General features: G+C 37.0%; 1 protein-coding gene across 1 annotated transcript in view; it reads right to left on the reverse strand.

Annotated features, from left to right (window-relative positions):
- The window catches only part of URE (urease), a 393081-nt gene that overhangs the window by 349958 nt on the left and 26965 nt on the right, over positions 1 to 16158 (reverse strand). The window contains exon 2 of the mRNA XM_089403154.1: positions 10810 to 10855. Coding sequence (XP_089259280.1) covers positions 10810 to 10855 — 46 coding nt within the window. The remainder of the gene's footprint in view (positions 1 to 10809; positions 10856 to 16158) is intronic.

Raw genomic sequence — 16158 nt, forward strand, 5'->3', positions numbered from 1 at the left:
ACCCTCTTCAGAAGTACGTAGAAAGAGCCCTTAGCACTACCTGCCCACCTCTTTACATTAGAAAGAAAGGGGCAGAATTTTTTGGATAAATCATATTTGTTGATCAGGCAGAGCAACATGAGTGGAGCATGGTGCAACATAGTGGACTTGTTCTATATACAGGTATCCATGCATTCGATCCTTCCGCGGGATGGATTGGCAAGAGTTCATGAGTTGGTATCCTATTGATGGGGTGTTTCTTGGGATGATACTCCTAGTTAGGGGCATAGTACAACATAAGCCCTTAGACATAAGGGGTACTAGATGCTCCAGTTGGCAATGGGATGTAGGTCGAGGGTTCATCAGTATTCCAGTTGCATTAGCCCAGCATTAGCATGGTGGGATTGACCTTGGTCTCTACTAGGGATTGGATTAGAGAGAAGAGATGAGTTAGTATTCTATTAGAGCAACATTGGTAGTTGGGGACAAAGTGTCGTTTGAACCATGGAGCATGAGCGTCGATGGTTCGCCAAGATGGCATTAGGATCAAAGTGGATCTATTGATAGCAGGTTCAGCCAAAGGATTATTTGGAATCCATGTATCAAGGGATACATACATGATTGGATGACACAGAGGCATGTGACATAATGGTTCATATGGGATCCTAGTATTGGTGTACAAATGCCTTTGCAGTTGACAGTTGTGGATTGCTTGAGGGCAAGCAATTTTGGGGTGGGAGGATTTGTATTGTACCCATTTTCAGTTTTCCTTATGATGTGGATAGAATGGATTTCCAAGGTTTATGACAGCCAAGTCACAAGAGTGATATTACGCCATCAGTGGGCCCGGAGGGGTTTTGGGAGGCTTTATGAGGCCCGATGGGGTTTGCTCATTGTATTTCATCATCGGGGTCAGTTATGCACAGTTCTTTCTTGGTTTCGAGGCAAGACGAAGATTTAAAAAACAGGATTACTATTAGCAGCATGTTTTAATTAGAAAACACTAAAGGTGTCATTTGGAGCAAATTATCTAGAAAAACACCTTAGTGTAATAGCTCGTTGGAACCGAAATGAAAAAATCTACAAGATGGGATGGTGAGAAGTGGTTTCCAATGGCCGGAGAAAGTATGGTGGTTGAATAATCATTTCCCAAGATTAAAAGTGATTTTAATTAGTCACTAATTAAATAAAAAAGGGAAAAGGTGCTTAATTGAGGAAAAAGCCAAAAATGGAAAAGTGACTTCAATAAAATAAATATAAAAGTCACTTTAAGGAGAGAAGCTTATAGAGCTGGAAATAAAATAATAAAATAAAGGCTTCCAGAAGGTTGGAGAGGATCCATCAAATCTATAAAAGGAGGAGAAGAAAATCAATTGGGACATCTTAGATTTGTGCATTGTCTTTGTGGTGAGGTTTGGAGAACCAGGTTCTCAACTTCAGTAGCCTTGGGACGAAAACCCTTGGGTGATTTGGTGAGATTGGACAAAAACCCATCGCATCCTTTGGTGAATTCATTCAGAATTCATAGGTTGTACCTATCAGTTCCAGTTTATTTGATTTGAGGAGCTACTACAAGCCATTGCTATTGTTGTAACAAGCTATTATATTAATATAATAAGGTTGAATCTAGCCGAGTTTGCGGCTATCTATTGTTGAGAAATCTAGGGGCAGCTAAATAGATGATTTCTCTTACTTTGATAATTGTTTTTCATGTATTTTACTTAACCTAATTAGCTTCTTTCACTTGATTATTATTAGTGTTCTCTATCATCAAATAGCTACCAAACAACGAAGATCAATGACACAAGGAGACACAAAACGTAGGTTGTCAATTAGGGCCAAAACCTCTCCTGTTGAGATGAAAACCCATAAGAATTCTTCTCTTCTTATAGAATCTTCAAATGATGAATTCCAAGACCTAAGACCCTTGACAAAGACCCCTCCAAAACCAAGTCAACCTTCCTTCTTGATGAGCTTTCCTTACATAGCTTACAACAACCAATGTTACCAGACTCGGAATCGGCAATAAATCGGCAAGGCAAAAAAGCAAAGAGTTTAATCGGATCAGGAAAAAATTGGTGAATTCAATGAATAAATATATACACATTGAATTAAAAAAAAAAAAAAAACATTTTTCATTGATATTCAATAAAGCCATGTCCAAACAATGCATAATATCAATAGATGTCCAAAATATCATGAATGAATAGTATCTAATATCTCATATATGTCGTGAGTCCAAACATGATCCAAAGTACTAAGTCCTGACTCCTAACCAGTGACTACATAGAACGAGAAGCATCTGCTTCTAGAAGTTTACAAAATACTGCATACTAATCAGTAAAAAATCAGTAACTGAGAGTCTAAGACTCTAAGAGTAAGAACTAGAAACGATTCCTCCCACTCCTTCGCTTGCTTGACTCTCTAAGTTCTCAAAGTCATGTAGGCTTAAAAGAGGAGCCTCATCTAATTAGACCGAATCTGATGCATTTGTAGTTTGCAAATCTATCTCTTCAAGGTCGATTGGTGAATGATCCAAACCTGACATTATCATGAGACATTGAAATGTGAATTTAAGTTTGAACATTAAAGGTTAGACTTTAAAGTGCAAATCAGATTATGAAACCTTCAAATTCAGGCTCTCACCTACTATTTTCTTGTTGCGAAGTCGTACACTGTAATGGACAAATACAAGGTCATTTAAAAGTTTTTGTGTCAATCGATTGCACTTCTTAGAATGCATTTTCTCAAACATGCTCTAGTTGCGCTCACAACCTGAAGCACTGCATAATTGGTTTAAGATTCGAATGGTGAATCTCTTCAAATCTGGCATATCACTACCAAAGTTTTTCCACCAAAGACCTAGCAAGTGGCAAGTGTTTGTGAGTAGTAAGTACTAAATACTAAATAGTAAAAACTTAAAAAGAAAACAAAATTTAATAAAACATTTAACATACAAAATAAAGTTTAAACAAATTTAATGAATTGATGAAGCCTTCAAGCCTCAAAGGGTACCTGGCAACATCTTAGTCCTTTCTTGTATAGCACTAGTATAGGCAAATAATTTAGTTGGTGTCCTATAATCCTGTAGTTGGGCAAAGACACGACTTTGAAATTCTAGATTAGGGAAGCACGTTTGAATGCATGTCATAAGTCCTCTGCCAACCTCCCCATCCTCATTAAATTTTCTCTTATCATAAAAATATTGTGGGTTTAAGAAGTACCCAGCAGCATGTAAGGGGGAATGCAATTGCCTATCCCAACGTGCATCAATAATATCCCAAAGAGGCAGATACTTTGCCTCCTCATCCCCATATCTTCTTTTGATGGCGTCCTTTGCGAGATCCATCACCTCATAAATGTAACCCATAGCGGGTTTGTCATCATCAACAATCCTAAAAGTTCAAGCTTTCAAATTTAATGAAACTTTGAAAATAAAAAAAGGCTTGAAATGAAATTTTAAAGATGAAAAAGTTAAAAGACTTGAAGTACCTGAGAACTCTAACAAGGGACTCTGTCACAGCAATAATCTCTTCGGCATCTTTCCAGAAACCGTCATTAAACACAAATGCAACAATTTCAATGCCTTCAAGGGCCTTGGAATGTTTAGATGTCATCCACTCAGGTCCCAAGAACATCCTATTCAAAATTATCTTTTGTTGAACCACAGATTGCAAAGATATGAAATTTGTTGCAAATCTAGTCACTGCAAGTCAAACAATTTCTTTACCTTCAGTGTATTTTCTCATGGTGTTTAGGACAATAGTGTGGTTTTACAGGTATTTGGTTATGGATTTTTCCTTCTCCACAACCTCATGTATCCGATGAAGCTTACCAATGTCCTCAAGCATTAAATGAAGCTTACCAATGTCCTCAAGCATTAAGTCTATGCAATGGGCAGCACAAGAGGTCCAAAAAATAGTGGGGTGCCTAATCTCAAAAAGTATACCAGCATCTATATAATTAGTTGCATTGTCGGTGACAATTTGTACAACATGTTCTTCTCCCACTTCTTGAACGACTTCCTCCATCATTTCACAAATAAGTTGGGCAGTCATAACGTTGTTTGAGGAAAAATTCTTCTAACACAAGAAAATCGTACTATCTTCAAGACAATGTTAGAGAGATTAATTCAGAAGGAGAAAACTAGTTTCAAAAGCTTCAACATCCATGAGTTAACAAATATAATTCAAAGTGCACTTGAGAAGTGCAAAAGAGCAAAAAATAGGAAAACAGAATCAACTTGTTTTCCCATAAATGCTTGGTTTGACGAGGAATGCAAAATGGCAAGGAGAAGCTTGAAAAAGGTAGGAAAGGAGAAGATGAATGTAAAGTTATATAAGCAGATACTAAAAGGAAAAAAGATGAGTTCATGCAAACAAGGAGAGAAGAGTTAATATATTTAACCAAGAATAATCCAAAGCTTTTCTGGCAGGAACTGCAACCAAGGAAGAAGCAAATTGAAAATAATATTACAACCAATCAATGGTTTGAATATGCAAGGCAAATCTATGAGAAAGAATCTGAGGCGGAGGCCCCCCCAAGGATCAACACAACTTCAAAGCTCTTCATGTTACAGGAGGTGGAGAATGGAATTAAGAAGCTGAAAACAGGAAAGGCAAAGGACTTGGTTGAACTTCAAGCAGAGTATCTAAAATGGGGAATGAACGCTCTTGCACCGCACATCATGGAAATATTCAACAACATCATTCAACAAGGATTCCCAAGAGACTGGACAACTAGCCTAGCAATACCCCTTTTTAAAAGTGGAGACATTAATAATCCATCCAACTATAGAACAATTATGATCAATCCTTTGTTTGCAAAGCTTTTCGGCAGCATGGTAGAAAATAGAATTAGTAAGTGGGCAAAAGTAAAAGAAAAGAGGGCAAGAGGACAAGCGGGTTTTAGGCCGAAACATTCTACAGTGGATCATGGTATCACGTTGAGGCACATTGTTGAAAAGGTTTGGGAAAGGTTTGGGAGGACAAAGAAGAAGTATTTTGCTGCTTTGTTGACTTCAAAAAAGAATTTGACACAGTCCCTAGGGATAAGTTGTGGCGTAGAATGGAAGAACTTGAAATTCCTGTGCATTATAGAGTCGTTGTCCATAGACTTTATGAAGAAGTGAAAGTCAAAATTAAAACCTCAGTAGGTATTTCAGAAAGATTTAGAAGTGACATTGGAGTCAAGCAAGGTTGCCCTCTATCCCCTACTCTTTTTGGTCTATATATTGATAAATTGGAAGAGTGGCTAAATCTGCAAGGTGGAGATGGTGTTCAGTTGGGGGAGTTTGTGATAAAGCTTCTTTTATATGTTGATGATATTGTATTGATTTCTAAATCGGCCCATGGATTGCAAATGCATTTATATTCCCTTGAGCATTTTTGTAGAGCAGCGGGGATGCAAGTCAATACTAGCAAGACCAAAATAATGATTTTCTCTAATAAAAGGAAGTAGAGCCAACATAATTTCTTCTTTGAAGACAACATTCTTGAAGAAGTAAGTGAGTACAAGTACCTTGGGATTGATTTCAACAACAAACTCAATTGGGAGGACTACAGAAAGAAGAGAATTTTAGGAGGGTGGAAAGCATTATATCCTCTTCAAAATAGATGTAGAGGCATAGTTATGGGATTGGAAAACGATTAAAGTGCTTTTTGGACTCCTAGTTTGTTCAATGATGCTATATGGGTGTGAATTGTGGGCTAGCAGCACTCCCATCCCAAAATGGAAACAAATTGAGAAAATCCAAAAACACTTGATCATGAGCAAGTTCAAAATAAAAAGTTCAGTACCTTATGAGATGTTGAGTGAAACAGGAGCAACTCCCATTGAAGCAATTGTTATGGTGCGGCTCATAAAATATCTAAAAATAATTGAGAAAATAAGAGTAGGTAGATGGCCTAATGTTATCTTCAATGAAGGCATGAGTGAAAGAAAGAAAACATGGATGAAACAAAACTATACATGGATGCAAAAATGGAATATCTACCTCAATGCATGTCCCACAAATAGCAAGGAGCTAAAGGATTTTGTTATGGAGAAGTTTCGTAAAAAGGTATGGGGAAAATAGTTGGGTAGAAATAAGAAATATTACATTGAGGAATTCAACCCTACATGTGATCTACAACAAAAAGAGTTCATTGGAGCTAGCATTTCGTGGAGGGCAAAGGTTCTTATTGCTCAGTTAAGGACCAACTCACATCAACTTCAATGTGAAATAGGACGATGGAAAAGACCTAAAAAAGCTTGGGAAGAACGGGTGTGTACATTTTGCACGTCTGGGGTTGTGGAATCAAAAAAACATTTCATTTTGGAATGTGATGCATTCAAAGACATCAGAGAAAGTTATGAGAACATGTTAGCATCAGTTTCTTGGCATTGTCTTTTTAGCGAGGGAATTGTTAGAAGGTTGGGCCAGCTCATCATCAATTTGAATCAGAAAAGGATTGAATTGCAAAAAGCGAAAAAATAGGGAACTAATGGTCTCATAGACTATTTTTAGTCTCGTGGACCTTAAAATATCATTTCATTTCCACTGATTTGAGAAACATTGTGCCTATTGGACAAGATACAAGGAAATTTATTAAAGTTCTATTCCTTTGATCTGTCCATCCATCACTCATAATGGTGCACCCTGTTTCTACCCATAATGAATGAAACTCAGATAGCACAATCATGACATCCTCAACACTCTCTAACAACAAATTTTTCCTAAGGCTCTCTGATGAAGGGGCTTTGAACCCTAAACCTGCAACAACAACTACATCAATTATAGCTTGCCAATAAGGACTTCTGGCACAGTGGAAAGGTATGTCAAAATATTACCAAAAGTTATCAATGGCCTTCCTTGCCTGACTATGGATATTTTTTTTCCAATCAGTGCCATCCAAGGTAGGTTGGGAACTGATTTTTGTGCGGGGAGAAAAAAAAGTGTTTATATTTCCACCTCAAGTGTTGAATGCAGGAGGATTCATTTGGCCTTGAGTTTGACTTGGACTTGGAGGCATGTGTGGAAAACTTGGGAACAACATTGAGGATTCAACAGAAGGAGATGACAAGGGCGTATTGGAAGAAGAATGGTCAGCTCCAAGAGTTCCTATTTCTTTATTTTACTTTTCTTTCTTGGCATTATGCTGACTCAACATATCAAGGGCCAAGATTGCTTGGTGTTTGACATTTCGAGAGACCTATATCATAGTCGGGTATCTATGCAAGGTGGTGCTTGAATCTATAAATGCCTCCACTACATTTTGCTTCGCAAAATTTACAAAGGATTCTGGATTCTCTAGGAAACTTATCACAATAAGCCCAAACAAAGTCCTTCTCCCTTGGCATTATTGTTGTTTGGACTTGTGTTTAATTTGTGGCTCCTGTAGGCCTGTAATAGACAAAAAAAAAAAAGATACAAAATGAAAAAAGTTAAAAACATTAAAAAAATGTCACAAGTTAAAAACATTAAAAAAATGTCACAGGCTCCCTTCCAAATGGTTTCCACATTAAGTTCTCTCAGTGCCCTTATTTATAAATTTTCATTATTTTTGGATGTGATATAAGCTACTTGTATAATAAGGTTGTAATACATCCCTGTGCTACTATAAAATAAGATCCTTGTGCTACTATATCCTAAACTAAGATCTGAAATTTAACAGAATGGACACAATAATGATTACTAGGAGGTAAATATATAACCTGTAGAACAGGCCCACCTCCAAAAGATTTCTTTAGAGCAAGAAATACTTCAAATGTTGTGTGCCCTAGCAAAAAATAATTGGGGTTCAGCCTTGTGATTTCAGACTTTTATTTCATGAAGTTCTTGGAGTGGTTTGATATCCTAAAATATTTGTGAAAATTCCCTCTTTATGCTAACGTATTGGAATATCATGAGTAATTAATCTCTTAATTAAAATAGTTGTACACAAATAAGTTTCATGGCCTCTAATAAGATCCCTGTGCTACTATAAAATAAGATTGTAATACAGCCTCTAATTAATCCTACACGCTATGTTTATCAGATATCCCATCTAAAACAAAAGTGGGCTCTCAATGTCTATGTTTCTTTGTTGGGTCATGGGTGTGAGTATGGGCATTTCCTTTTAGCTAGAACTCACAACAGCAACATGCTTCCCTAGAAATGTTGGCAAGGGTGCAGGTACAAGACTCACAACAATATTTTTAATTCTCGATTCTCTTCACTTACTAAGCGGGCAATAACAGCAATTATTTATTGAATATTCACTTACTAGGTGGGTCGCGACAATTGTAATAGGTATGACAAATCAGGAGCAAGCCGAGCTCCAGCTCGCCGAGCTCCAGCTCCAGTCTTTCTTCCTGTCGTCGAGGCACTGAGTGACTGAGCGCATAAACGATAAAACAGTCATTGACAGTCGGGGCACTGAGTGATTGAGGGTTTTTTGTTTTATTGAGCTCGCGACATGCCTTCCTCGACAATAAGTCGATGACAAGAAGGTTTAAAAAAATAGCACCCTAACTTTTCCGAGTGATCGTCGAGCCAACTGTAAATCACCTATATCACTGACTCACGAGTCAAATTTGCATTGACCACAAGTCAAACTCGGTCAACGTGAGTTTGACTCGCGAGACTCTGATCAGAGCTTTTCGCCATCGAGCTGATTTGGAATCGCCAATTCCTATTTCACTGACAGCAACAACCTTTGACCTTCCAGCAACAACTTTGACCCCAGCGACTTCAACTTGCCCAACAATTTCCAGCAACTTCGACTTGCCTAGCAACTTCTACTTGCCCAACAACTTTAGAAACCCTAACACAAGAGGAAGAGAGATCCAAAAACTTCGATCTTGCTTCTTTTCTTCTTATCCTTGATTTTCATCCTTTTCTTCTAGTCTTGCTGCTTCTTTCTTCTGGAGATCGAACTTGCTTCTTGTTTTGTCCAAATGAGGTCGAGTTCCTTCTTATATATAGGCTTTCCATGGGTACGAATTGCTTCCATGAGGCCGACTTTATCTTTCATGTAGGTTGACTAACTTGACAAGATCTTGGAGGGTCATTATGACATTTTTGACTCTACAAAAATTTTCTTTACAAGATACAACATGCCCAAAGGGCTCTTACATGTATGACAATGACTCTTTAGACTTAATAATTCTATGACAAACCTAGAAGCACTCAATGGGTGCTTGACCTACAAATAAATTTTCCTTGAGCATGAAACCCATGCATCAAGAATGAAAATAGTAAATTTCTTTTTCTATTTTCATCAAATACATAAAATCACGATTACAATAGACATTATGAAGACCGAACCTAGTTACATATTTCAACATCTATCTTGTGTATTTTGTGATTGAGGTATTTATGGGTTATTTTGTGTCAACGTTTTTGTGCTATTGTTGTTAAAAAAAACTTTATGGCAAAAAATTTCCTGAAAATCATAATTAAAATAACTCGGGATATTACAACTTTAACACCTTCCTCAAAAAGACCCAACCACTTTATTTTGTGACAATCAAAGCACCATTCAGCATGTTCATAATCCTATGGATCATAAGAAAACTAAGCACATTGAAACCTGGTTGCACTACATTCTGCAACTCCGTTCTCAGGGACAACTTGTGACAATCTTGTTACCTTCAGCGAACTAGCTTGCTAATATCTTCACAAAACCTACGCAAGAGGCCACCTTCACCAACTTGCAGAACTGTATTGGTGTAGCAGATTTGCCATTAAACGGTGATGTTCTGTAATGTCTCCTCTCTGTGGCCCATGTTCAGCTTCAAAGGGGATGCTTTTTTTAGCCATGCTGAATCGGTAACTCGTTGAAGTAATGTGGGCAAGGTCCAAGATCAAACCTTCCAGCTGCCACTATAACACCAAGAGTATATAACCAGCAGCCTACAAGCCAGATATACCAGCAACTTACGACTTAGCAAGAGCTGAAATGTCCCAAACCCCACAAGGAAGCTCTATCCCAGGAGTCACCTACTCTTCAAGCATTATCACAACGGGCCAAACATGTCCGAGAATTGAACAAGGGTGGGGAGGATCATAAACAGTTTTCCCCACCACTCGAGAATAGTGCAATCTTCACTTTAAGCCACAGCCAGCCTTATATTGTATCTTTATTACATTTGTAGGTTTGGTTAAGACCAACCTTGTACACATATGCTCAAAACTTTTTGGGGGAAGCACTCACTCTTCAGTTGTGTATAAAAGCTCAGCTCTAATTTGTATTTTATCATTTAATTCATCATTCATTATTCTAATAAACTTAATTGCCCAAGGGCACCTATCAAGTATTGTGCTCTCTTTTGAGTTTGATTTTCTCTCTCTAGCACAATTGTTCTTGGGCTGTTTTCTCTCTCTAGGGTTGCACTCTTTTTTGTGTGATATCTCTTCAAGTCTTGTGCTGCCCCAGTACTGGTTTATTTTTCTCTTTATTGCAAAATTAGAGTTTATGTTGGTTCTGTTTGATTCCCTTGTGAATCTGAACACTATTCTGCTTTTCTCTGAAGAAGATGCAGAGAAACCTTGAGACAGTAGACTGTTAACTTCTGCTCTAAGAGGAGACACCTTTAGAGCTGAATTAGCTGCATAATTTTCAGCTAGGATGAGACTGTGCAGGAAAGATGTAGAGTCTCTAGATATTGCTGCTAAAGTGACCAAGTTGCCTCTACTTGTTTACTTTGGAAAGAGGGTGTCGCTTTACCATTTAGCCATCCCATGATTTTTCTGGTGTAAGTACTGTTTTCAGTCTAACATAAGAGGCATACTCATTAAAACAAACACGCCAGAAATTTTATTGTCTAGAAGAGTATATACATGGAGACTCTAGAAATGTCCCATACCTGAACTGATTCGAGAAGATGAGCAACAGCAGGAAACACCTGGCGCCTGCAAACTCAAGTGATAATCAACATGTAAAGACATAAACATAAGAAGGATCCTTCAAGTCATTTATATTTCAGTGCATTTTGATGTAAAAGAAGAATTAGAATTACATGAAAAATGACATCTTTCATATATGACAATACAAAACCACTGGATTGATGGAAGGTGATATTAGAAAGTATTGTTATGTATTATGCACTCTTAAAATCAAAAGGTTAGGGGAAGATAGTTTTCTACTCTGCTACTGAATTCCTATCATCGTGTTCTAAAACAAATGTGCTTGATTTAGTATCAAGGAACAGGAGCATGAAGTAGTATGCCGAGAAGGTAACTAAACTCAAAAGAAAAAACATGCCAACAAAATCATGTGCTGTAGTCCCAGTGTATGTACTCAAAGGCCCTTATCATGAAATAAAGCCCTCTGGTGATTTAAAACAGACTACTATTGAATGTTTTGAACTTTTGATAAACTACCCCCTGTAGGGAAGATAAGATTTTCTTGCAATCAAGTTATACATCTGAATAAATAATATACATGCATTAAGCATAATCCCTTTCTCTCATTGTATCTGCTTGGAATCCTACTGACTCAAATCTAGGAGTCTCAGATTGCCATCAAACACATAGTACAATCCTGTTATGCTATAATATGCTCTACCAATGAAGGCCACAATCGGCTTATAAGTTATGGAATAAAGATGGAGAATAATGGAAATGTTTCTTTTAATCACTGACTCCACCTTAAAGAATATTCTGCTTTCCTTGGAAATTTGAAATACAAGGGAGGGGGGCTTCTAAACAAATAACAACACGCATTTAATTAGAAAATGCTTGTTGGAAAGGTGTTTATTCTGCATTCCCAAGTTAAGATTTTTGTCAGCCTTAAGCCCTCTCTTTCTTATGACTTTCATCATGATGGTAGCATTTCCCTTACATGCAACATAAACAATCAAGTTTAAGTGATGAATTTTATCTCACTTCACCCCTATGTGATGTTGGTGCCAATTATCATCTCTTTATCATTAACTTAGATAAAAATAACATTGCAGCACTGATACAGGTCGTATTAACACTTTAGTTAGCCAAAATTGATTAGTGACTTACGAAAACATAATTAAAAGAAATTTACTGCCCTCTTCAATAATTTAACATGACAATTACAGTACCCAGGTAGACCTCTGGTCATCCAACAAAGTCATCCCTATTGGAAAAGCATATATGCAAAACAATTTTTCCCAGAACAGTTTCCAATATCAAAAAATTTCCAAAATAATCAGATCAAGAAGGATTAGAAAAGAAAATACAGAAACAGAAAGCATAATATTCCATAGTGGAAATGTGATAATATCTATTAAAAAATTACAAAAAATTGGACTGCTCAAACAGTAAAATTAAATCCACATTACAATACAGAAAAATAGCCTTAGATATATATCTTGGAAGTTGATTTTCCCAACAACGGCTGAGACAGAGAGTCAAACAAAGACAAGTTCACTTGATAGAGAGAAGTTAGATTCAATATGAGTCATGTTACCCCTCACATGCTATGAGGCCTTGCAATTTTTATCATGAAAAGTGTGATTTCCATCACACCCATTGTGCTTTTCATCACGCATGCTAGATACTTGCACAATGGTACCTGTTACCCCTCATGTCAGCAGGGGTACATATGAACACTTTGTAGTATTTATCACCATCATTGTAAGGCCAAGGTCACAAGTCAAAAGCACTGTAAAAACCATGTGAGGCCTTATATTAGGTATCCTAGACTTGTGTCTTTTGAGTCTACATCATGTTCTCTTGGTCAGACCATGGCTGGTCCCTTGAAAGTCAGAGTATTCAAAACCAGAACCGGTGACCAGACGGGTCCACCTATCAAACCAGTTTTTGAATTGGAACCAAAAAAGTCGGACTAGTCAGATCTTAATGAACCGGTCTTTAAAAAAATACATGAAGTAACTATTTTTTAATGAAAAAATTAAAAATCATTTTTAAAATTTAAAACCATGATTCCAAACCAATAGAGACAAAATATGTGAAGTTTATGCATCTATATACCATGTAAAGGTGAATATACCAAAATGGCACCGAGTGCAATACATATCAGCAACAAAATACATAATCAATGAGGCTCTAAATGGCACATAGAGCCCAAAAACAATGCTACAAGCTATAAAGCCACTGGCCTGCTACAAATCTACATATCAGTGATCAACATGATCACTCCTCATCATGACCAAACTCATTACCACTACTAGACATGGACTATCCAAATGAGCTACATAAACATCATTTGGCTCAGAGTCTGAGGACTCCTCAAACTCCTCTGCAACCTTAGTAGTAGTAGTAGCAGCAGCAAAACTATACATAAAAACTACAAATCACTGATCAACATGATCACTCATGAAACTCATCATTGACTCAGCACTACTAGAAATGGGATCATCAACAAGAGCTGAATAAACATCATCTAGCTCAAAGTCTTTAAACTTGGACTGCTCAACCTTATAATATGGTAAAAATTGAAAAATTTAACATGTCTAACCAATGAATTTGGTTTGAGTGAAGGTTTCATCTCTTCAACCTTATAATATGGTAGAAAAATCTTAGCATGCCTAACCAATTATTTTCCTTTGAGTGAAGGGTACATTTTTGTTAAGGCCATGGTAAAGGAGTTCAACAATCAATACCACCAACATCAACGAAGTTCAACAATCAATGCCACCAACATCAAGTTACTTAAAGGACTTCACGTTCTTGATCAAATGCCAATCACATACCCTCACGCATGACAAAATCAAATAGAAACATTGCAATCCCCCAAACCCTGAAATCCTAAAAACCATTAAGTCTACTGGATTTTGAGTGAAATCTAAAATTCTAGTTTCTCCATTTGAAATCCAATGAGGTCGAAACCACTCTCAAACATCTTAAGTCATTTCATGCTAATCTTAAAAATTTAAGTAAAAGGATGAAAATGAAAAATAAAAAAAAGGTTACTTTTACTTTGAGAATTTAACATTACCATTGATTGCCATCATTGTTAGGGTGGAGATGTGTAAGGCAAATGAGAGGAGAAGCATGCCCTTAAAGGCTTGGAGGGAAACAACCCCTAGTTTCCCTCAAAATCACTCAGGCATGCCCATAACGATTGTACGTGGGGTCCACGGCCACTCTGGTAAAAAAATGGTCGGTTTATGGAAAAGACGGCTAGTTTAACCGGTTAGCGATCTGACCCGACCAATTTTGAATACTATGCTTAAAGTTTCACTTTTGGTTACTCTCGTCCTATATGGGATTAGAGGGCCTTAGGTGAACTTTCTTAAGGATTCATGGTTTTGTGGGAGCCAACATTGTAAGAGTGATCACTGGCGTATGGGCAAATCCAGCCCAAAGTGTCTAGGCACCGCGACAACGCTTAGAGTAAGGGTTGTCACTCTTATCCTTACTCCGTTTAGATTTTCTCCTTGAAAAGTCAAGGGGGGTAGTCCCTGGGGTGGATGAATGAGGGTAGCCTGTGGAACACAAGGTCTAGGAGACTTAAGGATGAACAACTTGATGGATGTAAACAAGTCTTGGTTAACTGAGATGAATAGATCAAACAATGAATAAGACACAACCACAAGATAGAAATGATTCTAAACTAGTGTGTTTATATTCAATTAACCATAGACTAAATAAAAACAAGTTATCCAGAGCAATTTATAAATGTGGTGAAAGTGACGATCATGAACGATTAAATGTAAACGCCCAAAACTTTATCATGCAAATTTTCTAGCAATTAAATCCCATGAAGAATTATGAAACTTAAGTACTAAGCAGTGATTCTAGATTTGAAAAATAAATCTTCAATAACCCAGATCTAGAAAAAAATATCTTTCTCCTATAGTCAATGATTTTAAAACATTAATCGCACTTGACAATAGAGAAATCACTACCACAAAATTTAAAATTTTACACCTAACACACAAAAGGACACCAAGGAACTTTAGATTAGAATTTAATTATCCCTTAGGTAAATTTTTAATGTGCTAAGCTTATGAAGCAAAGTTTAATGTGGCAAATGAATTTTTTAATGTGACCCAAAACCAAATCAAAAGACTTTTATTAAATTTAATTTTTTATGGGCCATAGGCCACATAAAAATTTAATTTTCTAAATGTGAAAGTGTAGGTCCTTTGATTTATTTCATTGACAATCAAAGTCACCAAAATTTAATTTTTTTATTTTTTGGATTTTTTAATGTTTTTTTAAAATATTTTTTGAATTCTTAAATGAAATCAAAATATGCAAAAAAAAAAATCAAAACACAAAGTCATAAGAAATAAAAAATGAAAAAATATAAAACAAAAACAAAAAAAATCGAAAACGAAATTAATAAAAAAGCAAAATTAAAAAAAAAAAATGAATTACAATGTTAAAACCTAACCCTAAAAAAGAAATCAAAGCATAAGAAAGAAAAGACAAAAGAAATCGAATGGAAAAGAATTAGAGAGCATTTGTTTGCAACTTGGAGGTGGAGGCTAAGAGAGGAGCTCGTGACGGATGGGAGGGAGAAGTTGACGACAAAAACGTGTAGGTTTATGAGGAGAAGGAGCCGCAGAGAAAGGTTTGCAGCAATGGCAACGCAGATGGATGGAGCAGGGAAGTGAGGAAGGTTATGCAACAGCGTTTGATGGTGCTTTGCAAGTCGAATGAAGAGAGGGAGCCAACTAGGGTCTTGACAGCAGAATGGAGCTGAGGCAGCAAGGGATTGCGAGTTAGGAGATGAGGGCAAAGGGATGGCAACAATGGTGAAGGGAAAGGCAGCGAAGGAGAATGGCGCCGCGGGTTGCAGGTGCAGACAGCACACAGGAGGGAAAAAGGGTCAGCGTCTGGAGGCTGCCGATTTGGGGTTTTTAAGGAGCTGCGATTTTGATGGGGTTTTGAGGGGATGGCAGGGACTGCAAGTTTATCCAATGACATGGTGAAATAGAGGGTTTATGAAAAAAAATCGAATTTTGTAGCAAAGAAGAAAAGGAAAAACCCAGGCAGCAAAAAAAAAAAAATCGAAATTTGATAATTACTTGTGATATTCTTATGTTATTATTAGATTTCTTGTGTTCTTCTTTTAGCTTAGTTCATCAAGCAATTACCAAAACCATAACACAAAGATCAAAAACACCAAATGTAGGCGGACAGCGAGGGAAAAACCCCTATCTAGGGGAAAACCCAGTCAACAAATCTTCCTTCAATAGTTTCACGAGATGATCCAAGACTCCTTGACTTAGACATAGACTTCCTCCAATCACCAAGTCAGCCCTTTC

The sequence above is a fragment of the Pinus tabuliformis genome, chromosome 2_1 (genome assembly GCF_031772625.1).
Source record: "Pinus tabuliformis cultivar Carrire ecotype Pingquan chromosome 2_1, CPIR1, whole genome shotgun sequence".
Lineage (NCBI taxonomy): Eukaryota > Viridiplantae > Streptophyta > Pinopsida > Pinales > Pinaceae > Pinus > Pinus tabuliformis.